This window comes from Humulus lupulus, chromosome 9 (assembly GCF_963169125.1).
Source record: "Humulus lupulus chromosome 9, drHumLupu1.1, whole genome shotgun sequence".
Classification (NCBI taxonomy): domain Eukaryota; kingdom Viridiplantae; phylum Streptophyta; class Magnoliopsida; order Rosales; family Cannabaceae; genus Humulus; species Humulus lupulus.
Window position 1 is genome coordinate 181090534 of NC_084801.1, and position 25311 is coordinate 181115844.

General features: G+C 33.6%; 1 protein-coding gene and 1 long non-coding RNA gene across 2 annotated transcripts; both read left to right on the forward strand.

Moving 5' to 3' along the window:
• Positions 1–3643: 3643 nt before the first annotated feature.
• LOC133802584 (uncharacterized) lies at positions 3644–6705 on the forward strand. Its single transcript, XR_009877395.1, has 3 exons — positions 3644–4391; positions 5325–5388; positions 6549–6705. It is a non-coding gene; the product is annotated as an uncharacterized LOC133802584 (long non-coding RNA).
• Positions 6706–13753: 7048 nt separating this feature from the next.
• LOC133800392 (uncharacterized) lies at positions 13754–15591 on the forward strand. Its single transcript, XM_062238349.1, has 4 exons — positions 13754–13988; positions 14112–14414; positions 14502–14597; positions 15586–15591. The coding sequence occupies exons 1-4, from the start codon at positions 13911–13913 to the stop codon at positions 15589–15591; spliced, it is 483 nt and encodes a 160-aa protein (XP_062094333.1). The 5' UTR covers positions 13754–13910.
• Positions 15592–25311: the final 9720 nt, after the last annotated feature.

A 25311-nucleotide genomic window follows, 5' to 3' on the forward strand; every position in this document is an offset into this window, starting at 1 on the left:
CTTCTAAAAAAGACAACTCTTCATCAATCAAGAATATCTTCAATTATTCTTGCCTTTATTAGGAGATTCTTTCTCAGCCTTTATGAGCACGAAAAAATGACTCTATAAATATGGCTCTAAAGGCAATAAGAAAAAGTGAACTCTTAGATGCACAATTTGTGAGTGTATTGTAATATTTGTGAGAGTTCCTTCTTTGTATTCAAGATCATAGTATTCACGTGATCTTGTAGAAAATATAAGTGTTTAGTTTTTGTGGTGAGCTTATACCACGTTCATGAATGAATACACATTGTAATTTGAACACAACTTTTATAGTTTTCGGGAGAAGATTTTTTACAAGCCTTGCGTCGGGAGGATGCAAGCACTCACTGGCCATTGAAGGAGTTCAAGTGGTTGAGCGTTTCAATCAAAATCAGATTAGTGAAGAGAAGTACAACAAAGTTGCGGCAAATCTCAAGAGAGAGTCTTGTTTTGTTTAAGTCAATATTTTGTACTTGTGATTCTTTATTAATTGGTTTTATTCTCTGGGCGTGGCCCCAAGGAGTAGGTTATCCAAAAGGGTTTCTGAACCTTGTAAAAATTCGTTGTGTTCTTTATTGTTTTGCACTGTCTTTTTATTGTGTTCAGTTTCTGTCGTGACAAATTCGGATTCTGTCCCGACAGAACTGCAATATGTTTAAACAGTTAATTATCATTCCGCACTTTAATTCATTCACATGGTTTAATTAATTTGGTAATTACTAAAAATGGAATTTCAATTGGTATCAGAGTAGGTCACTCATTTCTGAGTGTGATCTTGGTTTATTCCGTTTGTTGTTCTTGTTCTTGCAATGTCTTTTTTCACAGAAGGAGGCTCCATAACTCTCCCCCATTTACTCAATGATTCGAACTATCCATATTGGAAAGTTATAATGAGAGCCTTCATCAAATCTCAAGATGAAAAGGCTTGGAGAGCTGTTTTAAGTGGTTGGACCCCTCCAGCAGAAAGCGATGATGTAACTAAGGTAAAATCTGAACTTGATTGGACTGATGCTGAAGATAAACTGTCCAGTTACAATAATAAAGCATTACATGATATTTTTAATGGTGTTGGTGAAGGTTACATTAAATTGATTTCTTCATGTGTTTCAGCCAAAGATGTTTGGCAAATCCTTCAAACTCAATTTGAAGGAACTGCTGATGTCAAGCATTCTCGGCTTATTATGCTCACAACATAATTTGAAAATGAAACCCTCGCTGAATTTTATGAGAAATTGTCAGATATTGCTAACAAATATTTTGCTCTTGGTGAAAAACTTGAAGAAAATGTTTTGGTTCGAAAAATTGTTAGAGTTCTTCCTGACAGGTTTCAGACGAAGCTAACTGCAATTGAAGAAGCAAAAGATCTGGACAAAATAAAAGTAGAAGAATGGATGGGTTCACTCCGAACTTTTGAACTAAACCAACAAATTAGACAAAAAAAGTAAGACAAGAGAAATCTATTGCCTTGAAATCTTCTAAAGAAAAGAAGGAAAGTTCGGATGATGAGGATGATGAGATGGCTCTATTGACAAAAAATTTCCAAAAATACATAAAGAAATTGGGAAACAAAAAGTCCATATCCAAAAACCCAAAAGTTAATTTTTCTAAACCCTTTGAGACTAATAAAAAGGGTTTCAGTGCAGGGAATGTGAAGGATTTTGACACATTCAATCTGAGTGTGCAAATACCTTAAAGAAAAAGAAAGTCATGACAGCCATGTGGAGTGATCAAGACTCTGAATAGAGTGATGAGGAGGAAAATAGTGTTGCCTTAACCTCTGTTCACATAGGTATGGTTTTCTCTTCAGTTGATTACAAGGATGTGTTATGCCTTAATACTTCTGTTCAGAATAATGAGAATTTTTACATTGATTCTAATGATTCTGACTTAGATGAGGAGTCATTAAAAGAGTCTTATAATAAAATAATGTTTGATCGATGGCTGAAAGTTTGCTCTGAGAATCGTTTAATGGCTAGCAATAATAAAAAATTTGTTGATAAAATTGAAGAACTAGAGATGATTATTGCTTCCAAAAATGATGAAATTAATTCTTTGAGTAAAGAAATTGATCTTTTGCAAAAATGTGTCAAAATGCTTAATCCTAGATCTAGAATATTGGAAGATATTCTTTCTACAAGAAAACAGGCTGGTGATTATAGTGGATTAGGATCTAATGGATTTGAATCCTCAAGAAAAATGGTTTTTGTAAAATCTATAAATTATCCAACTGTTGTGCCAACTAACCCTTTTGCAGGAACAAGTCACTCTGCCGAGACCACTAAGTTGTCATCTATTCCAACAGTTCTACAACTAAAGAAAATTTCTCCAAAAAAGAAACATTGGACAATTTGTACCATTTTGTCATTTTTGTGGGATGAAAGGACACATAAGACCTAAGTGTTTTTCTCTGTTAAATTTGTTTAAAAGGAATTATGTTAAACACTTTGGTGGTATGAATCAATTCTTGACCAAAAGAAATTCAAAATAAAAAACAATATGGGTCAAGAAAGTTAACTCTGTTTGCTTGGCTACCCTTACTTGTCATAAAATGCATGCATCTAGTTCATGGTACTTTGATAGTGGTTGTTCAAGACATATGACAGGTAATGCCAACATGCTTACCAACTTCAAATCCTTGAAGTGTGGAGTAGTAACATTTGGGGATGGAATGACAGGAAATATTTTAGGTAAAGGTACTCTAAACATTGAAGGGTTACCGAAACTGAAAAATGTGCTTCTTGTTGATGGGCTGAAAGCCAACTTAATTAGCATAAGTCAAATTTGTGACCAATGTTTTCTTGTTAATTTTTCGCATGATGAGTGTAATGTTATAAATCAAAGTGGTGACATTGTTCTCAAAGGTTCTCGTTCTTTGGATAATTGTTACACACTCACAACAAATTCACATGTCATGCGTCTTCATCAAGTTTTAATATTACTGACTTGTGGCATGAAAAACTTGGACATATAAATTTCAAAAACTTGAAAAAGATTGCTAATGCAGGTCTCATCCGTGGTATGCCCAAGTTGGGTAAAGAATCGCTTGGTAAGTGTGAATCATGTCAATTGGGAAAACAGTTGAAAATTTCCCATAAAGCATTTTCTGATATTAATACTTCAAATGTGTTAGAATTATTACATATGGATCTCATAGGTCCTATACAAGTTGAAAGTATTAATGGTAAGAGAAACATTTTTGTATGTGTGGATGATTTTTCTAGATTTACTTGGGTAGATTTCTTAAGAGAAAAATCAGATACATTTGAAGCTTTTCAAACACTATGTACAAGACTTAGAGTTGAAAAAAATTGTAACATTGGAAAGATTGTAAGAATACGAAGTGATCATGGTAAAGAGTTTGAAAATACTGTTTATGATGAATATTGTAAATCTTTTGGAATTTTGCATGAATTTTCTGCTCCCAAAACCCCTTAACAAAATGGGATAGTGGAATGGAAAAATTATACTTTGCAGGAAATGGCCAGAGTTATGCTAGATAGCAAAAAACTTACAAAGAAATTGTAATATCCAACATTTTCATAATACATTTATTTATTATAAATCAAAGTTTTAATACATAAAATGTACAACTTTACAAATTAAAAAAATAGTAATGGAAAAATAGTGTTTAAAATATGATTTTATGTTTTTAATGAGATTAAAGAAAGAGAAACTTGAGTAGTCAAGTATTGGACCCAAATGTCATATAATTTTAATTGGGGATTTTTATAAAATTAAGAAAGTTTGGCTAAAGGGCTTATTTGAAAAGAATTTTAGTATTTTGGGTCCAAGTGTAATTTTTAAAAATAAATAAATAAATAAATAAAATAAAATAAAATAAAAGGCTTCAGCCTTTCATTTTACCCGAGCCCCTCTCTCTCTCTCCTCAGAAACTCTCTCTCTCTCCTCAGAAACTCTCTCTCTCTCTCTCTCTCTCTCTCTCTCTCCTCTGCGTATTACTGTTGCCGACGACGCAGGAGTACTTTCCGGCCACCATTTTTAGCCACGCGCCGGACCGTTGGATTCAGAGGCCTCCGAACTATCGACCCACGCGGGAATCTAGAGCTCACTCGCCGATTAAACGCCTCAACCACTCGATTTAAGTTCGGCCACCCCGCGACTTCAAAGTTGCGATTCGGCCACCTCGGGCATCCGTTTGCCGATCCGTCACCACCATCGTGCTCCTCGTGTTGTGGGCTTCAAAACCCAATAACTTGTTCCTACATCTACCATAGTTGGGTGGTGGGCCCACCACGAGCCACCGCGATCCACCGTAGACCGACGGTCGAAACTTAGTGTTCGAGGTTCCGAAGTACGTTTTGAGTCTCATAAAATCATCGTTTGACTTATTGTGGAACCCGATCATTTTGGTATAATTTCTTTAACCTATATATTGTGATTTAATTGTGATTGATTAGAGTAATTGTTATTATGTGTATTTATGGTATATAATTATATATTATTGATATATGGAATATTTTCTGTAATTTACTGGCTGTCTGGGATTATATATATTTTTGATACAGGTTTTGATTTTGGAATTGTCCACTTTATAGCCGTTGTGCTGTCTAATTTTCTAGAAAATATTAGATATTAAATAAAGTATAAAAATACATATTTAATTGATTTTATATTCATATGGAAATTATTATGATTAAGTAATTTTAATTATTATTGTTATTATTTTGTTAAGTAAATCAAGAATACAGATTCATATATATATATATATATATGAAAAGTATGATTTATAGTAAACCTATTATCTAACCATTATTATTGTATATTAATATTTGAATATTAAAATAATATCAAATATTAGTTTCCTACAGTTATTGATATTTGTAAGACCAGTGAAGTTTGGAGAAAGTATATTTATTATATCACTGGAATTGATATTATGACTAATTAATAATAATATAAATATTTATATTTATATTATTATCATTATATTGATTATTACAACTTTATGTTAAAAATATGATTTCTTTTATAAAATGACTATTTGAATATATACATCCATATACGTATTGCTATTGAAGTATTTTGTTATTAATATCGAAATAAGTTTAATTATAGACGATAATTATTACTTTTGTTGGGATTATTATTATTATTATTATCATAAGGGTACATTATCTTATGAGCAAGGTTTAAAGCATGGTTTTATATGAAGAGTTATTTGCATTACGTTGATAATAATTTATTATTATCATTTATATAGTTTCTGGTATTATTAATATACACTATCAATAGTGTATATTTATGATTTTGATAGAATTTAATAAATGATGTGCCTTGAATAGGATTTGTATGGATTTGATTGATTGACTCTTGGTGAGGAATTTTAAAATAAGCTAAGGACCTAAGGTAAGTAAATCTCACCTTTTGTGCTTAAGTGTAAGATGCATGACTACATTGATTGTGTACATCTGATGAGTTAAGTATGGTATGATGATGATGCATATGATAAGTATGTGAAGAATGGTTATATGAACACCATAAGGGTGTTGTGTGATATGTAATTGATGAATTCTGTGATATGTGAAAGATGTCTTATTTGGTTAAGAATGATATGAATTATGTGCAAGTATGTGTTCTTATGTTGATGGATATGTGGATTACTCTATGTTCATGATTTGTTATATGTCATGATATATGAAGCGTTTAAGTTTTTAGGCTGGAAACCTTAGACCTGAGCCATAGCTCTACGTTAAGGTATAACAACGCCACCAACCCAAAGCTTCATGTATTATGACTAAAGATGTTTTGAGTTATATGAGATGTGATACAATGCCTTGATTGAATACCATCAACATGAGTCATGAACACGAACATTGGCATTTCAGCATCAGCATGTATGCATGGCATGTACAGTTATGTGATACATTATTATGTGATATAAGACCATGCATATGAATATAAGAAAAGTTATGAAATGTCTTGAAAAGTATTATGTAAAGTTAAACATTTTAATGACACAAGGCTTAAGCAAAGTGATAATAAGATGTTTAAAAAGGGTGCCACTGTTTTGATGAAGCAATCAAGTAAGTTCAGTAAAGAAGACGGAAGTCTATAAGACTTATAGTGGCTGCCCACTAGTGTGGGCTAGGTCAGAGTTGACCATTCAGATATGTTTGCCATGTTTCCGTCTTTCTCCTCCATATGTGTAATAAGTATGGCAGCTATGGCAACGATGAAATGAGTGTTATGATGAGCCTAGCTGAGATGATGGCTAGCCGGAGGAGAACCCATGGGATTCTATATGATATGTGTAACAAGCCCTGCAGGCATTGGCTGAATCGAACAGTGTGCACAAGTGATATTGGGCCCATAAAAATGTGAAACTAAAAGAAAGAGCATAAAAGTAAAGTTTGAAAGTGCATGAGCAATAAATGAAATGCATAAGTATATAAGTCAGCATATTAGTATATGTGCACTACAAACTCACGACATTCATGTGTATGTGTATGCATGAGATTTGCTTACTGAGCGTTAGCTCATTATGTTATTTTCCAACATTTTTCCAGGTGTGGCTTTAGCTGTTGAGCAACTTGTGGAGCACGGACTCAGTAGCAATGCAATAATGGTTTAGAGTTTTCATATGGCTGCCTTAAATTTAAAAGTATTCATACGTGTAATAATTTCTTCTAATAAGTTTATATAAAAGTTTTAAATTTTTCTGTATTTCTTCGTATCATTTTATTTAATTCTTTTGGTCAAGTGCCTTACATACTCGTAAACCCTAGAATTACGAGTATGTGGCAGACGTACCCTACCTTAGGGACGTTACAGAAATTGTGGGCTGAAGTAATTAATACAGCTTGTGACACAATTAACCGTGTTTTTCTACATCTAGGTACAAATAAAACTCCTTATGAAATTTGGAAAGGTAGAAAACCCAATGTCAATTATTTTCATGTATTTGGGTGCACTACAACAAATTTGATATACAATGACTCCCTACAATGTCTTACACCATTGATGTAAGACATTAAAACTTATCAGGGGTTTTAAATGTCTAATGGTGTAAGACATTGAAAGTTAATATTAATGGCTACAATTGGAAGACATTGAAAATGGTGGAAGACGTTGGAAATAGGCTGGGTAGTGTTTATGGGTACATCCAACGTCTCCCACTGGGAGACGTGCCACGTGTCTGTAATGACCCACTAATCTAGACTAATTGGACCATTATCGAAACTATACATAAAACTTACATTTTTACGAAAATACCATAATTTATTGAGTAACTTGAAAATAAGAGTTATTTACAAATAAACAGAATACTAAGAAGGATTTTGGGATCCCATTGTCTTTAAAACAAAACAAGATTTAAAATAAAAGACATTACATAAAAATGCGGAAAAATACACATAAAAACCATAAAAACATAAAAGGAGACTATATCCTCGAATCGAATAACGCTCGGCCCCTTGACTCCATTCATCATCGATACACATTCTCCAAGCGTCACGAATCTTTCTGCCTCTAAACTTATTTTCCTGCACATAAACAGAAAGGAGTGAGCCTAATGCCCAGTAAGGAAAATCTAACACAAAGTCACATACATAATTTCATAAGAAAACATAAAGACTTAACATAACACATATAACATACACTTATTATAATGGCCATTATTACTTGGGGTCCCATAGACTAAACAAGCATATGCCCATGGGATTAGTGGGGTCCTACTAGCTAAGTAGGTCATATGCCCATAACCCATTTGGGGTCTTGTTAGTCATATGGGTCATATGCCCAAGCCTACAAACATACACATATACATATCATAACACTTTTAATAACATAAAACATATAGATAACATAAGCACATAACATGTTGATTCTAGCCTATTTCCTTACCAAAGTTACCGAGATTATGGACTGAGTTGGGATTGTTGGAACACTCCTAAAACCATAAGAAAGAGTAAGTCTAAAGAAAGGAGATGAAATGAAAGAGATGGAAAGACTAAACCATAGAAAACATACTTACCGACTTATATGCTTAAAAGCTTGGATTCCCTAACCAAAATAAGAATAAGGTTAGGGGACTGAGTAGAAGGTTTTGAGAAAGGAAATAACATAAAAATACAGAAAAGAACTAGAGTTTTGGGTTTACCTCAAAGATTGCAAGATCAATCTAACATCCACCGAAATACTATAGCACTCACTTCCCAAAGTGTTTAATAAGCTTATGATGTTTAAGCTTATAGTTTTTTTTCCCCAAACCAAGTGTTTACACTCTCACACTCACTTAACACTAGCAGCCTCTGAACTTAGAGCAAATGGTGAATAATGGCTGGGTACTAGGTCCTATTTATAGAGTTTGGGAATGAAAATATCTTGATTTTACTTGAATAAAAATAATGGCTTTTTAAGTGAAAATCATTTGAATAATCGTTCAGCAGAGGCTGAAGACTCGTTCAGAAGATGCTGGACTGTTGAAGGAGTTTGAATGGCTGAAGGGAAAAGAATTCAAATGTATTTGAATTCATGCTGGTGGAGGCGATATATCGCCCCCTATAGGCGATATATCGCCTGGACCTTTGTTCCCGAGGCGACCGTGCATCGATTCGTGTTTTCCGTATCTACGTGCTGCGACATATCGCCCCCTATAGCTGCGATATATCGGCATACGCTGAATATTTAAACACGAATTTACACATTTTTAGCTGAGTTTGAATGGAGTAAACAGCCTTGACTAAGCCCTCAACGTGCTCAAAGCTCCTGACTGACCCTATACATTCAAACTTTTACCCTTATTTAATTTAATCCTCAAAAATACTTAATCCTTAATTACCATTCAAAACATGTGCTTAAAATCCTATTGGTTGATGTCTAAACCTTATAATATAATAATATAATCCTTAATATCAGACACATTAATCAAACCTTAGGTTATACTTAATATTCTTAAACTATAGGTTAAACTTAGAAAATCTATAAGTACTACTATGAGTGTCCAAATAACTCCCGGTCTGAACCAAAAATCCAAAGTAACAATGATAACACTAAACATACTATAATACTACTAAACAATTAGCTAAGTAAAGTTCTTGGACTCTACAGTGTCCCACGTGTCCCAGTGGGAGACGTTGGATGTGCTCCCTTCATATATGACCAAAAATGCTTGTCTTCCTCATATATCATCACCAACCCGAGAGCATGCAAACCAGAGGAGAGAATTGGGGCTGCGTTTTTTTAGGGTTCTAAGGTATGTTTTTATTTTATTTTATTGATTTTTAGTTAATTATTTTGCAAATAAATCATAGGTTTTGCATTAGGATGAGTAATATACATGATTTTGTGTTAGTTTTACATTTTTATGCATTTTTTTTATATACATTGTATGTTTTTGTGGTTTTTCCATGGAAGTTTTTAGGGATTTATAATTTTTTAGTTTTTTTTTTTAATTTAACCTATCACATTGTATATATTTAATTAGAGTATATATATTCATGATTTTTTTAAATTTTTATCATTTTTTATTTCAAAATTTAGATATATTTTTGTATATTTGAATTTTTTTTTTTAAATTGTAACTATTTTGTTATATATATAGTTATGTTAAAATAAATTTATTAAATAATTTATAAAATAGAAATATATGAAAATTTTTATGTTTTTGTTTATTATTAAGTTTTTAGGTTATGAAATTTTATATTGATTTTTTGTTGAGGTTATAATTAGTGGCACATTCGGATTTTTTTTATTTGTTTACCAATATCATTTACTATTATTATATATTTAGTGATATTTGTTTAGTAATGTTTAACATATTAATTAATTTAATTTCATAGGTTGTGATTTTAGAGAGTATTTTGCATCAAAATTCCAATATCAATCACACATTTGAGGTAATTAAGTTTCTAAAATTACAATAATACGTTATATATTGCTAGATATTTAGTGATGTTTTATTTATTATTTATTAATTTAATTTTATTGGTTTGTGGATTTAATAGCGAATTTGATTACTAAGTGAAGTAACTTTGCTAGCTTTTGGATTAAAGATTGCAAGAGGTACATATATATTCTCTTACTTCTACTTTTAATATTATTAAACAAATGTTAGAGGAGTTTGAATATCTTAAATATTCATCCATAGTGAAGTAGGTTCTGAGATTAAAATTGTGTGCTGCGGTGATAACGGAAGGTTGAGAACTTGTGTGTATTAGTGAAGTAGGTTCTGATAAATTTGACTGTGTGCTGCGGAGCTATAAGGAAGAAACTTATTGTATGTTGTTTGAATTGTTTGTTTTGCTATTCACATGCAGATGGTTAGGTCACTATTATAGGGGAAATGCTGCCCGGTTTTATCTAGGATAATAAACAATTAGTTTTATATAGACATTCTATAAGGAAGAAACTTATTGTATGTTGTTTGAATTGTTTGTTTTGATATTCACATGCAGATGGTTAGGTCACTATTATAGGGGAAATGCTGCCCGATTTTATCTAGGATAATAAAAAATTAGTTTTATATAGACATACAACTTTATCACGTGCTTATTTAGTGTTGTTTCTTTTCTTTTCCATAGACATAGGAGAATATATGGATAAACAGTGGATGTCAGCGAATAGGTTATCTGCGGAATATAGGAACGGGGTCGATTTGTTCTTAAGGTTTTGTTCGAAAAATGTGAAAGACCCAAATTTTACTTATTTTCCATGTCTTAAGTGTGGAAATGTTAAAAAGATGGATCTTAAGAAGATTAAAGAACACTTATATTTCAATGGGATCGACAAGAGTTACACAATTTGGTATTACCATGGGGAGATAGCTCCGATTGCTCCAACTCTGCCAAGTAGACCAAAAGGAGTGAGGAGGAATATAGTGGAGGAGAACTGGGATCCATTAGATGAAATGACTGACGACGCACATTATGGATCAGGAGTAGACCCAAATAAGTTTGAGACACTCCTTAATGATGCCGAGAAACCAATTTACCTTGGTTGTACAAGATTTACAAAATTATCTGCGCTTCTTAGGTTGTACAATCTAAAAGCTAAACATGGCTGGAGTGATAAAAGCATTACTGAGTTATTTGGTTTCTTGAAGGAGTTATTGCCTGAAGTTAATGAAATTCCAATTTCATTTTATGAGGCAAAGAAGACGTTATGCTCATTAGGCATGCAGTACGAAAAAATTCATGCATGTCCTAATGATTGCATATTGTATCGAAATAGTTTTGTAGACGCAAAATCGTGTCCTACTTGTGGTGAGTCACGATGGCAAAAGAAAAGAAATGGTGACGATGTCAAGGAAGGAGTACCTGCCAAAGTTTTGTGGTACCTTCCGCCAATTCCTCGTTTCATCCGATTGTTTAGAAATGCCGAACATACTAAAAGTTTGTCGTGGCATGCTAATGAAAGAATAAAGGATGGTAAATTAAGACATCCAGCTGACACCCTTGCTTGGAAGAGAGTTGATTTGAGTGGCCTTCTTTTGGAAATGAATCTCGTAATATTCGTCTAGGTCTTTCGACTGACGGGTTTAATCCACACGCATCCCTTAGCAGTAAGTATAGTTGTTGGCCTGTTATGCTTGTTATTTACAATCTACCCCCATGGTTGTGTATGAAGAGAAAGTTTACGATTTTGACCTTGTTGATATCAGGACCTAAACAACCTGGTAATGATATTGACGTCTATCTAGCTCCTCTTATAGATGACTTGAAAACTTTGTGGGATGAAGGGGTTAAGGTTTATGATGCGTATAGGCAGGAAGAATTTAATCTTAGAGCGGTCTTATTGTGGACAATTAATGACTTTCCTGCTTATGGAAATTTATCTGGGTTTAGTGTGAAAGGATATAAAGCTTGTCCCGTTTGTCAAGAAAAAACATGTTCTGAATACTTGAAACACTCTCAGAAAATATGTTATATGGGACATAGGAAGTTCTTGCCTAATACGCATAAACTTCGGACTTGGAAGAATGCATTCAATGGTAAACAAGAGTTTGAAGAGGCTCCTGAGCCATTGAATGGGATCCAAGTACTTGAGAAGATGTCTAAAATTGTGTTCAAGTTAGGGAAGCCCAAAGTTCGTACACCTACAAAGATGAAACGTAGTCGCAAGGCCAAGGTTGTGGAGGAGCCAAAAGGGTGTTATAAAAAGAAATCTGTTTTCTTCGAACTTGAATATTGGCCTTTCTTACTTATACGTCATAATTTAGATGTTATGCACATAGAGAAAAATGTATGTGATAGTTTGATTGGCACTTTGTTGAATATTCCTGGGAAAACTAAGGATGGAATTAAGGCTAGACAAGACTTGGTTGCAATGGGTATAAGGGATGAATTGACTCCAAAACCAGATAAGAGACGAACATATTTACCTCCTGCAGCTTACACTCTTACTAAAGAGGAAAGAATGGAAATTTGCAGATGTTTGTTTAATATAAAAGTTCCAGACGGATATTCCTCAAATATAAGGTCATTGGTAGACATGAAAAGTTGTATTCTGACTGGCATGAAATCTCACGATTGTCATATTCTAATGCAACATTTGCTACCAGTGGCCATTCGATCTGTGTTGGCTAGGAGAGTTCGAGATGTAATCACAAGGTTATGCTTGTTTTTCAAGTCACTGTGTTGTAAGGTGATTGATCAGCTAAAGTTACCTAAGTTAAGAGATGAAATTGTTGAGGTATTGTGTGAGTTGGAGAAATATTTCCCGCCGGCATTTTTTGATATAATGATCCATTTGACAGTTCACTTGGTTAGAGAACTAAGATATTGTGGTCCAGTTTATTTAAGATGGATGTATCCATTTGAGCGATATATGAAGATTCTTAAGGGGTGTGTTAGGAATAGAAGTCGGCCGGAAGGATGCATCGTCGAATGTTATATTGCAGAAGAGGCAGTTGAATTTTGTTCTGAATACATGACTGGTGTACAGAAAATTGGGTTAAATGATGTTGAAAATGTTGAGATTCAGAGTCGTCGTGGTAGCGTTGTATGCACAGTAAGTCGAGATCTTCTAGATGAAGCGCATCGTCTTGTGTTGCAGAATATAAATGAAATTCAACCTTATATCGAGTGAGTTATATTCATATAATACATTAAGTTTAAGTTGTGTAATTTCGTATATTCAATTGTTTAACAACATATTTATAATTGAAGGGAACATTTTAATTGGATAAAGACCAAATTTCCATCCAATTCAAGGAACTCAAAATGGTTACAAGACGAACATTATCGAACTTTTAGTAGTTGGATAGAACAAAAGGTAAATTGTGTTGATTATTGAAAGTTGTCATTAATTAGTACTTAATTACAAGATGACATTTTTGGTTGTTTTTGGTATGTTGATTTGATAGGTTGTGTCAGAATTACAAAACACATCAAATAAGGTTTCAGACATTGTTAAGTGGATTTCTCGAGGACCTTCAGTTAATGTCATCAAGTTTTCATCATACATGATTAACGGTACTCTATTTAACACTAGGGAGCGCGATAACAACAGAAACACACAAAACAGTGGTGTTAGCCTTGTTACTAAAACTGTGCAAGTCTCTAGTGCAAAAGATAAAAATCCAGTGGAATGTGATATGACTTTTTATGGAGTAGTTAATGAAATTTTGGAGTTAGATTATATCACAACTCGAGTACCTGTTATCTTTTGTGATTGGGTGAAAAGTGACAGCGGCATAATATATGAAGATTTTGGTTTCACATTAGTTAATCTAAATCGAATTGGGCACAAATCTGATCGATTTATATTAGCTTCACAAGCGAAACAAGTATTTTATGTGAATGATCCTTCAGACAACCAATGGTCAATTGTTCTTCCAACGCAAACAAGAGAATGGAACATTAAAGATGGTGATTTACATGATATACCTCTCGAAGAAGAACTTGTCACATTCACCGCAATAGAAGATAATGACGAAGTTGATGATGATTGTATTTGTTTCCGTGAAAATGGTGAAGGATTGTGGGTTGATGATAATGGGTCTTGAGGTACCATTTAATAGGTTTCATATGTTTATGATATGTGAAATTCTTAGTTGTTATCACAATGTGTTTCATCTTTTGATTATGAGTGTCCAAAATTGTTATAATAATGATATTTATGTTTCACAGATGGAGGCTGATCCTTTTGGTGGTAGTTCTGATGAGGGAGAGCAACGCCCTAATTCTCAGTCAGTGGAGCAAGAAAATAAATCTGTGAGAGGACGTACATGGATGTCTAGAAACACCAAAAAAAGGAGTGAAGGACATCTTACTCCTGTTGAATACAATGAGTATGGTCAACTAGTGGGTGGATCTAGAAGTAATGTTTCATCACAGCTTGGATCAGTTGTTCGAGCAACTGTGTCCATCAACATTAACAGTTGGAAAGATGTTAGTGTGGTGGATAAAAATAAAATATGGGACACAATGAAGGTATATTTTTATTAATTATATTTCATTTAATTTTTTAAAATATATATTATTTTGATAATATGCTTCTTATTACTTTCAAACTTGCAGAAAACTTATGATTTGGACCCCAAACAAAAGCAACAGATGTTGAAGGATGCGGGAAAGTACTTCCGAAATTGGAAGACTAATCTTACTAGGGTACACGTTTACGCTTTGAAAAAATATCCAAATGAGTTCCCGCCAGCTTTGCCATTTGGATTTGAGAATGTCATAACTCCGGATGAATGGTTAACGTTTGTGAACTCAAGATTAACTCCCGAGTGGCAAAGAAAGAGAGAGGAGATGCAAAATTATCGAGCACTGAATAAATACAATCACAACCTCTCTAGAGGAGGCTATGTGCGTATTGAAGAGATGTTAATGGTACAAAGTGGGAAAAGTCTGACTGAACTTGATAGGGCAGACTTATGGAGCATGGGTCGTCGGAATGCAAAAGGAGAGCTAATTGGAGAGGCCTCTGAGATTCAAAAAAATATTGTAAGTGCTCATATTTAATAATGTTGATATGTCAAATTATTAGCTTATATATATATAACTTTCTGTGAATATTGTTTCACAGGATCATTACCGGCAACTCCAAGCTGAGGGTAAATGGGCACCTGATGGCCCTGATGATGTGCTGACGAGGGCGTTGGGCACTCCTGAGCCTCGAGGACGTGTTAGGGCTGGAGGAAACGGTGTGTCCCGCTCAGTATACTGGAATACTCCAACACCTACCTCAACGAAAAATAAATCAAAAGCCTCTTCTTCGAATGACGACATTAGAAAGGAATTTGAAGAAAGATTTCGAAAACAAGAAGAAGAGCATCGTCAACAAGCACAACGCCTAGAAGAGCGCCTTCAGCAACAAGATGAGCTCTTGAGAAAATTATTGGCCCAACAGAGCGGGTCAGGATCTAACGTTGGAGTCCCACCAGCGCCATCATCATACTATGTGCCCGACCCACCAGTGCCACCAGCGCAAGCGTCCTACTATACTCCAGACCCAGTAGTGCCTCAAGCAGAACACCACATTGTTGCACTACAACCGCTTTTGCAAGAGGTAATTAAACTTTCTTGAATATTCTGAAACCAAATAAATTTCTTTACTGCTTCAACATGATTATTTGTATATAATGTGTTTCTTATGCAGGGCTGAGCATGCCAATTAGCAATTGGTTCGGTTTCAAACATTGTTGCATCAGGTACACTCATTGAAAGAGAGGCAGGCAACAACTTCCAAGTTATGATTACGAGTGTTCTTAAGCCAACCTGTCCTCTCCCTTTTGCATATCCTGATTTGGACATGTACATAGTTGCTTAGGCCATTGGGACGCCAATAGCGTGGCCTAAGGATTTTGTCATTATATCTGAAGATGAAACTCATGAGGTGATGCCATGTTTTTACATAATTATCTTTACAATTCTATATTTGTTTGTAATTTTTTTAATTGTTGATATAATTGTATACAGACTCCCTCTACAAGTAGGACCAAATCACAATGACCAAGAGCTCCATCAACACAACAACCTCAAGAAAGAAGACGACAACAAACTCCTCCAACACAATTGGCCCACACTCCATTGGAACGATTACAGAATATCGTATCTCATTGGGATGATGGCGAGTGTGTCAATCTAGGCATAGAGTCTGAAGTTTTTGATCAGGATATGTCTCACTGTTATATATTTAAGGATGACATACTTCAGTTTGCTCGAAAGGAGAAGATTGGACAAGCAGTACTCGTCAGCTACATGAGGTATATATCTCACAAATAAGTTTGTTCATTTAATTTTCTAATTTGATTTATTCATTCATATAACAATTTTTCATATTTTTGTATTAGGTTCATTTACAGATATGTGGTACAACAAGGTCGCCAAAATAAGTTTTTATTTGTCAATCCTAATATCGTCGCCACTCAAGGGAGTTCATTCGACGATCGTGTTCAGAATCTGTTCAGACGTTGCAATGACGTAAAATCAAAAGAACAAGTTATGCTTGTCCCTTGGAACCATGGGTAAGTTTAAAAACTTGTCATTTTTCCGACCCATATCAATAATTTCTTTGTTTAACATTTGAGCTATAATTTTTTTGTTTTTCTTATACAGTGAACATTGGATGTTGCTTATTTTGGCACCATATGCATATCATGTTTATTGTTGTGATCCGGTGAATTCAGAGCTAAATAACCGTGAGGAGATTGTATCAGTGATCGTCAGCGCTTTCAATCTTTTTTTCTCTATGAATCTTCCTGATGTCGAGATCCCTGATACTCTACGCATTAAGCAACCTCAGGTAAGTAAATTTAGCAGAAATTTTTGAACATTTATAATAATTAAGTAGAATAATATGTATGCATTTTTTAAAAAGTTTCAATTTAATAATAAATTACTCATATTTTTAAATAATTAGTGTCCACACCAACCGGACAATGTGGCATGTGGATACTACTTAATGAGGATGTTGAAGGATTTGATTGAACATGCGAGTCCTGGGCATTACTTGAGAACGGTATTATTAATTAAAATTTACAAATTATTTTTGAAACTATAAATGTAATCAAATAATTAATTAATATATTTTACTTTATATTTCTTGCAGCTAACAAGCACATCATATACAGAGGCACAAATTGATGAGTTGCGACAAGAATGGGCGACATATATGTTGCCGATAATCCAAAGTTGCCGATAATCCAAAATTACCGACCTCGTTGATACGTTTTTTTTTTAATTTTTTTAACTCTTTCTTCATACACAATGCAATATTTGCTCATTTTGAATATTTCTAACAAATATTGTATTTCTTGTATATATCTAACAAATATATTTTTTTCTTTCAATTTAATTGATTATTAAATTAATTTAAATTTAGATTAAAATAATTTCAATTTAAATTAATATTATTTCAATTTAATTAATTATTAAATCAAATTAAAAATAATATTAATTATAAATTTATTTAATTTATTTTTTTTAAATGTGAGAGACTTTCAATGTCTCCCATTGGGAGAGGTGGGAGACTTTCAATGTCTCCCATTGGGAGACGTGGGAAGTGGCTCACCTCTTCCAATGGGAGACGTGGGATGTCTCCTAGGGACTTCCCACGTCTCCCATTGGGAGAGGTGAGTCACTTCCCACGTCTCCCAATGGGAGAGGTGGAAAGTCAACGTTTGACTTTCCACCTCTCCCAGTGGAAGACGTGGGAAGTGAGGCACGTCTCCCAATGGGAGACGTGGGATATATACCTACAATGACCCTAGCAACAACGTCTCACTAAGTGGGAGACATTGTAGACTTCCAATGTCTCCCAATTAAAGTCATAAAACATCTATTTTGTTGTAGTGGTGTCTGTGTTATATTCTTAGAGATCGTGAGAATCTGGGCAAATTAGATGCCAAAAGCGATGTGGGAATTTTTCTTGGATATTCCACCAATAGTAGGGTTTATCGTGTTTATAACATGAGAACCCAAACTATTATGGAATCAGCTAATGTGGTTGTAGATGATATAAAAGATTTTTCTAAGTACTCCCATGAGGAGGAAATTGACAGGCTCAATGATGTTCAAAAAGAAATGGCAGATCTGACAGCACAACCTTCGGAGGCGACAACAGCCACTGCTGATGTATCAAATGATGATTCTGTCGAAACAACAACTGGGCAAACAAAGAAGGAAAATCCAGTTATTTCCTCTGACTCTGTTCAAAGAGAACCATCAACCAGAGTAAAAAAGAATCACCCTTCTGATCTTATTTTGGGAGATCTGGAAGAGAGTATGATCACTCGAAAGAGGTATGTAAATTTGGTTCAATTTGTTTGTTTTACTTCTACTTTGGAACCAAGAAATGTGAAGGAAGCCTTAAATGATAAATCATGGATCAATGCTATGCAAGAAGAGCTAGATCAATTCACAAGGAATGAGGTATGGATCCTTGTCCCTAAACCGAGTCATACTAATGTTATAGGTACAAAGTGGATATTTAAAAATAAAACTAATGAATTTGGGACCATAATAAGAAATAAAGCTAGACTAGTTGCACAGGGGTACACTCAAGTTGAAGGAATTGATTTTGATGAGACCTTTGCCCCTGTTGCAAGACTTGAATCCATAAGATTATTACTAGTTATTTCATGTGTTCTTGGTTTTAAATTGTTCCAAATGGATGTAAAATCCGCATTTTTAAATGGTTTTTTGAATGAAGAAGCTTATGTGGAACAACCCAAATCATGTTTTTAAATTGCAAAAAGCTTTGTATGGGCTGAAACAAGCCCCACGGGCTTGGTATGAGAGACTAACTCATTTTTTGGTCTCAAAGGGGTACAAGAGAGGGGGAGTAGACAAAACACTATTTATCAAAAATGTTGATGAAAATATTATGATAGCACAAATCTATGTTAATGATATAGTGTTGGGTTCTACTAATGATTCTCTAGTGCAGGAATTTGTGAAATAAATGCATGAAGATTTTGAGATGAGCATGGTAGGAGAACTCAATTTTTTCTTAGGACTTCAAGTGAAGCAGTCAGATGAGGAAATTTTCATTTCACAAAGCAAGTATGCAAGAAGTCTAGTGAAAAGATTTGGACTCGATGCATCTATACCTGCTAAAACTCCAATGGGTACTATGGTCAAATTATCTAAAGATGAGAATGGGAAGAAAGTTGATCCAACTCTTTACAGGAGTATGATTGGGAGTCTCCTATACTTAACAGCAAGTCGCCCTGACATCAGTTACAGTGTTGGAGTATGTGCTCATTTCCAAGGGAACCCCATGGAGTCTCATGTAACTACTGTAAAAAGAATTATTCGTTACATCAATAATACTCTTGATTTAGGCATTTGGTACTCCAAATAAACAAATTCTAACCTTGTGTGTTATAGTAATGTAGATTGGGCAGGAAACACTGATGATCGCAAAAGCACAAGTGGTGGTTGTTTTTACTTAGGAAACAATTTGGTCTCCTGGCATAGTAAAAAACAAAACTCCATCTCCTTGTCAACAGTTGAAGTTGAGTACATTGCTGCTGGAAGCTGTTGTACTCAACTTTTGTGGATGAAACAAATGTTGGCAGACTATGTGTTTGATATTAAAACTTTAACCATTTTTTGTGATAATACAAGTGCTATTAATACCTCCAAAAAACATGTTCAGCACTCTCGCACCAAACATATTGACATTCGTCATCATTTTATTAGGGAACTTATTGAAAACAAAACATTGATTTTAGAATATGTTGAGACTAACAAACAAATTGCAGATATTTTTACTAAAGCTTTAGACACGGTCAGATTTGATTCCCTCATGAAGTCCTTGGGGTTTGTTTTATTTGAAATTTCCAATAAATTGATTATCTTGCCTTGCATATGTGTTTGTGTAAATCTCTTGTCCTGTTTGGAAGAAATTTGATGAGCATATTTTTTGTATTTTAGAAAATGATCGTTATAAGTCTTATACTTTGTTTGAAGAAAAAAACCATATTTGAAAAATTATAGATCATCCAATTTATATTTGATCAAATCATTATGTTTGTATGAGCATTCCTTAATCCAGTTTCTTTTTCAGGCTCCATTTTAGAAAAGAGCCACCTATACTGACGTGTGAAAGCCGACACTGAGTAAGTTGGTACCAGGTAATTAGCAATTATATTGGAGGATACTCTACCACTGTAAAGGGATACCATCAGTATAAGAGTTATAGCCTCCATTATGGTTACAATTTGAAAAAGGCTATAATCGCCAAATATGGGCAATGACCCTGGCTTTAAAAAGGCCAAAAAGAAACGTCAAATTGATTACACATGCACACACACATGCCTGTTGACTAGACTGTGTAAGATGGTTGTAAGACTCATACATATAATGAATTGATTCAAATATGTTTTGTGATTGGTATATTTTTTGAATTATGGTCACTTAGTATTAGAATTATAACTCATTTCTCTAATTTGTGAAAAATATGGTTATCTTGTTTCTTTTTAATAGGACTTGGCATTTACATGGACAAATATGGTATGGCAATTTACATTCTATTTTCGGCAATTTTTTAACAAAATAAAAAAAATAATGATAAAATAAAATCTGTTTTGGACCATGTACTTAAAAAAAAAAAAGGTTTGAAAAATTAATTTATGCAATTTATTTGTTTTATTTCAATATATTCTAAAATATTGAAAAAGTTTCCAATTTTGAGGTGTGAAAGAATTTGTTTTAAAAATGAGATATTTTGGCATTTATCACATAAAATTCGGTTACCCATTTTTGAACTTGCCTCATTTGTGCACCGAATACTCTATATATTCGGATTCACCTTGGTTGTTTCATACTCAGTGTTTTCTTGTTTGTCTCTCTCACATATAACCAAAGTGTTCAGGATTTTTTCTTTGTGTGTTTCACTTGTTTCATTCTTAGCAACCATGAAGACTCGAGGCCGTGGTTCATCTTCCAAATCTGTGAAGTCTCAGCAGGAGACAGTTCCTGAGTCAGTTCCCACTGCCACTCCTCCCGTCCCAGCATCAATCCCTGTTGTCTCGCCTCCTACAGGCCGTCGACCTAAAACCACAATAAGAAAGAAGATTCTTGCTCTTTCGAGTCCTATAGGATCTACCGTTCTTGGAGCTTCAAGTAAAGGAGTTACTTTTCCCAACCTGGATGTTCAGCCAATCCAAGCCTCGACAGTTCCACTCGCCTCTTCCGAAGGTCAAATAAAATCCAAACCTGCCTTGGCCACAAGTCATTCCCAATCAATCTCCACTAAAGTTGTGTCTGATCCATCTGATCATGACTCTGAATCGTTGTTATCTCCTGATGTTTTGACCCCCAAGGCAAAGGGCAAACGCAAGACCCAAGCTTCTGAAACAAAGAAAGGCAAGAAGGCCAAAGTGGCTTCAACAAAAGGTACCAGCTCCATCTCTGATTCATCTCCCTTATCCCGATTTAAATTGAAGGAAAAAATCAACCCACCTCCTTGCACCTCATCGGAGGATGTTTCTCCTGAAACGGAAGACTCTCAACCTGAGGTGGACCCTTCCTTGACCGAGCCAAATCCTGATGTTCCTCTTGATGATTTGGCAGAGGAGACTGAATCTGAAAGAAGACCCATCAGAAGCCTCTCTTGTTGCATCTGACCCAAAAGGCACCACACCATTGGCATTTCCCGAATTATCTTCCAAACTCCCTAAACAAAAAGGTGCTCCTGTCCGTACCTCAAGTTCTTTCAAAGCTCATTCTCTTACTTTCTGTTTTAATGATAATGAGAAGAACATGCAATTTTATGAGCATCGTCACTTTATTAGTAAGCGTAATTTTCCTTTTTGCTCATCATCGTGTTTTTGGGGTCTTACTTACTTTAGAGGAAAGGGGTTGGTTGCGATCTTTGTCTGGGTTTGATGGGTTTGTGCCTCGGGTTGTTAAAGAATTTTATGCAAATTTGAATGATGAGTTATTAGACCAGTCTTCTTTTATGTTTCATAAAGTGTATGTTAGGGGACATTGGTATAAGTTTGGTCCTTCTGAAATTGCTAAAGCCCTCAATCTCATTCTTGTTGAGATTGATGATTCTATTGAGTTTGCAAAGGATCAAGTGTTTTCTGAGTTGGTTGGTTAAGCTATGGTGTGGGAACCAAGCACCTCTCTACGAGTCTCGGATCTCACTCACTATTATGGTGCTCTTTTCAAATTCGCAATGTTTAATTGGATGCCTACCACTCATTCCTCTACCATTACTCAAGACATGGCTTTTCTATTGTTCAAAATTGGGACTGGAGTCGTAATTGATCTTGCTGCTGTTATGTTTGATTAAATCATGTCTTTGAGTGGTGCCAAATGCAAGGGTCAACACTTGATGTTTCCTCAAGTTATTTACAAACTTTTGGACTCTCAGCGTCCTTTGAAGAAGTCCCATGAGTCCTTGACTTCTCCTTTGGTTGGTCCTACCTACACTGTCAAAGATGACCATGCTCCATCCATAGCTCGGAAGGTCAAAGGCATTAATCTAGCTAGTTCTGGTTCTGGCAATGTTGTGATTGACACTCTTGCTGTCCCGACTGATCTCGCTTCTGTCCAGACAGGAATTGCAAGTCTCTCTAACCGATTCACTCTCATGGAGGATACTCAACGCCAAATTCTTGCTTCGTTGGCCATTATCAGTGCATCCACCTATCCTGCTCCATGATGGTTACAGTTCCTTTCACTCGATTTTTATTTTCTTTTGATAAATGTAAAAGAACACTAGATGTGTCTTTCTTTTGGTTTCGTTTCCTTTGTTCTTTGACATTTTCTTAGACAATAAGGGGGAGAGAGAGTAACTCTATTTCTGGTACTTCGATTATGTTGATTGACCAGCTCTTTCTTATTGGATTTTGTTAACAGATTTATCTTGTGCTTTGGTTCATTTTGGCAGGGGGAGTCATTTTGTGACTCTTGTGATTTTAAGCACTTACTTGTGTTTTGTAGGGATCTTTTAAAAATAGATATGATGTGTCTATAAAATTACAAAATGGGGAGATTGTAAATCCTAAAATTGGCATATTTTATAGAAATATCTTTTTAATTAAAAGATCAATTTCTGTTTCCCTTCATTGTGATTTTCGGAAATTCACTTTCCTTTTTTGTGAATTTCGGATTATATTAGCTTTCTTATATTGTCTCAATTTGATTATAAAAGGAAGTTATATCTTGCAAATATTCAGTACTTACCCAAAGTCATTTCTGGAATATTTGATTGTATATTTTCCTGCAGCTCAAGAATTGAAATTCAGGAAACTTAATATTTAATGTCATTAATTGTTCTTTCTATTTTGAGCGTGTTTTTGATCCGGCACAGGTCTGAGCTGTCTCCACCAAAATCGTATCTGTCGGATCAGCTTCTTCTAAAAAAGGCAACTCTTCATCAATCAAGAATATCTTCAATTATTCTTGCCTTTATTAGGGGATTCTTTCTCAGCCTTTATGAGCACGAAAAAATGACTCTATAAATAGGGCTCTAAAGGCAATAAGAAAAAGTGAACTCTTAGATGCACAATTTGTGAGTGTATTGTAATATTTGTGAGAGTTCCTTCTTTGTATTCAAGATCATAGTATTCACGTGATCTTGTAGAAAATATAAGTGTTTAGTTTTTGTGGTGAGTTTATACCACGTTCATGAATGAATACACATTGTAATTTGAACACAACTTTTATAGTCTTCGGGAGAAGATTTTTTACAAGCCTTGCGTCGGGAGGATGCAAGCACTCATTGGCCATTGAAGGAGTTCAAGTGGTTGAGCGTTTCAATCAAAATCAGATTAGTGAAGAGAAGTACAACAAAGTTGCGGCAAATCTCAAGAGAGAGTCTTGTTTTGTTTAAGTCAATATTTTGTACTTGTGATTCTTTATTAATTGGTTTTATTCTCTGGGTGTGGCTCCAAGGAGTAGGTTATTCGAAAGGGTTTCTGAACCTTGTAAAAATTCGTTGTGTTCTTTATTGGTTTGCACTGTCTTTTTATTGTGTTCAGTTTCTGTCGTGACAAATTCGGATTTTGTCCCGACAGAACTGCAATATGTTTAAACATTTAATTATCATTCCGCACTTTAATTAATTCACATGGTTTAATTAATTTGGTAATTACTAAAAATGGAATTTCAAAATGTATGCTATATTATACATACTAAAAATTTATGATAAAATTTATTATCAATTTAGACTTTTATAATAATTTTATATATTTTCAACATTATATAAACATGTACATTAATTATAAGTTGATATTATCATTTTTGTTTATCAATGTTTATACATTGAATTTAACATATTATATCAATTATTATTTAACTTAAATTTAAATATGCATATTTCTAGCATTTTATAGATATAATTCTATTAAGTTATAACCGGCATATTATTTTTAGGTCTATTTTTTATTGAAAGAATTGTTTTTAACAACTTTGATTTATGTTTATTATGAGAATAATTAAAATAAAAGTGATAACCTTTTTGTTATTATTTGGATAGATAACGACTTTGTTTGTGATATCTTCTAAAAAAAACTTGTTGAATTCTTAGCTCTATAAGTTACTTTCATATTTGTTTATAATTAAAATATTTATAAAATGTTACTCCATATTACTGGAATAACTTTTGTATAATCATAAAAAAATTTAGTCCCAACTTAGGATTAGTTATAAATAAGAATAAACTCTACATTATAATAAGTTATAATATTTCTTAGTCTCATCTTTAGAAATATGTATCTACATAATAATAATAATAATAATAATAATAATAATAATTGTCTTAATTTTAAATATATTTAAATGTATGCTATATTATACATACTAAAAAATTTATGATAAAATTAATTATCAATATTATATAAATATGTACATTGTAATTATATATTGATGTCATTTTCGTTTATCAATGTTTATATATTGAATTTGACATATTATATTAATTATTATTTAATTTAAATTTAAATAAATATATTTCCAATATTTTATAAATATAATTATATTAAGTTATAATATAATAAAAATATGTTGGTACCAAATAGATTTAATACTATTGAACTTTTGATTTTTCAAAACTCTTTCCAAAGAAGTAACATTCGTGGTGTGATTTTCAGTGAAAGTGCTTAAAGAAAAAATAATATTGTTATTTAGAATATTAAGGTGTGCAACACCATAAAAAAGTGTCATCTTTTAATTTGTTAACGATATTTTATAATAATTATTAAATTAAACTGTAAGGGACCCGGCATTAAATTTCACCAATAATAATATGTCATTTTCTTATGGTATTAAACATCACTTTACCCTAGCAATTCTCAAAGAAAAAAATACACAAAATGAAAATTATGTTTAATGACTTTCATATTTTCACACGTACTCTTATTTA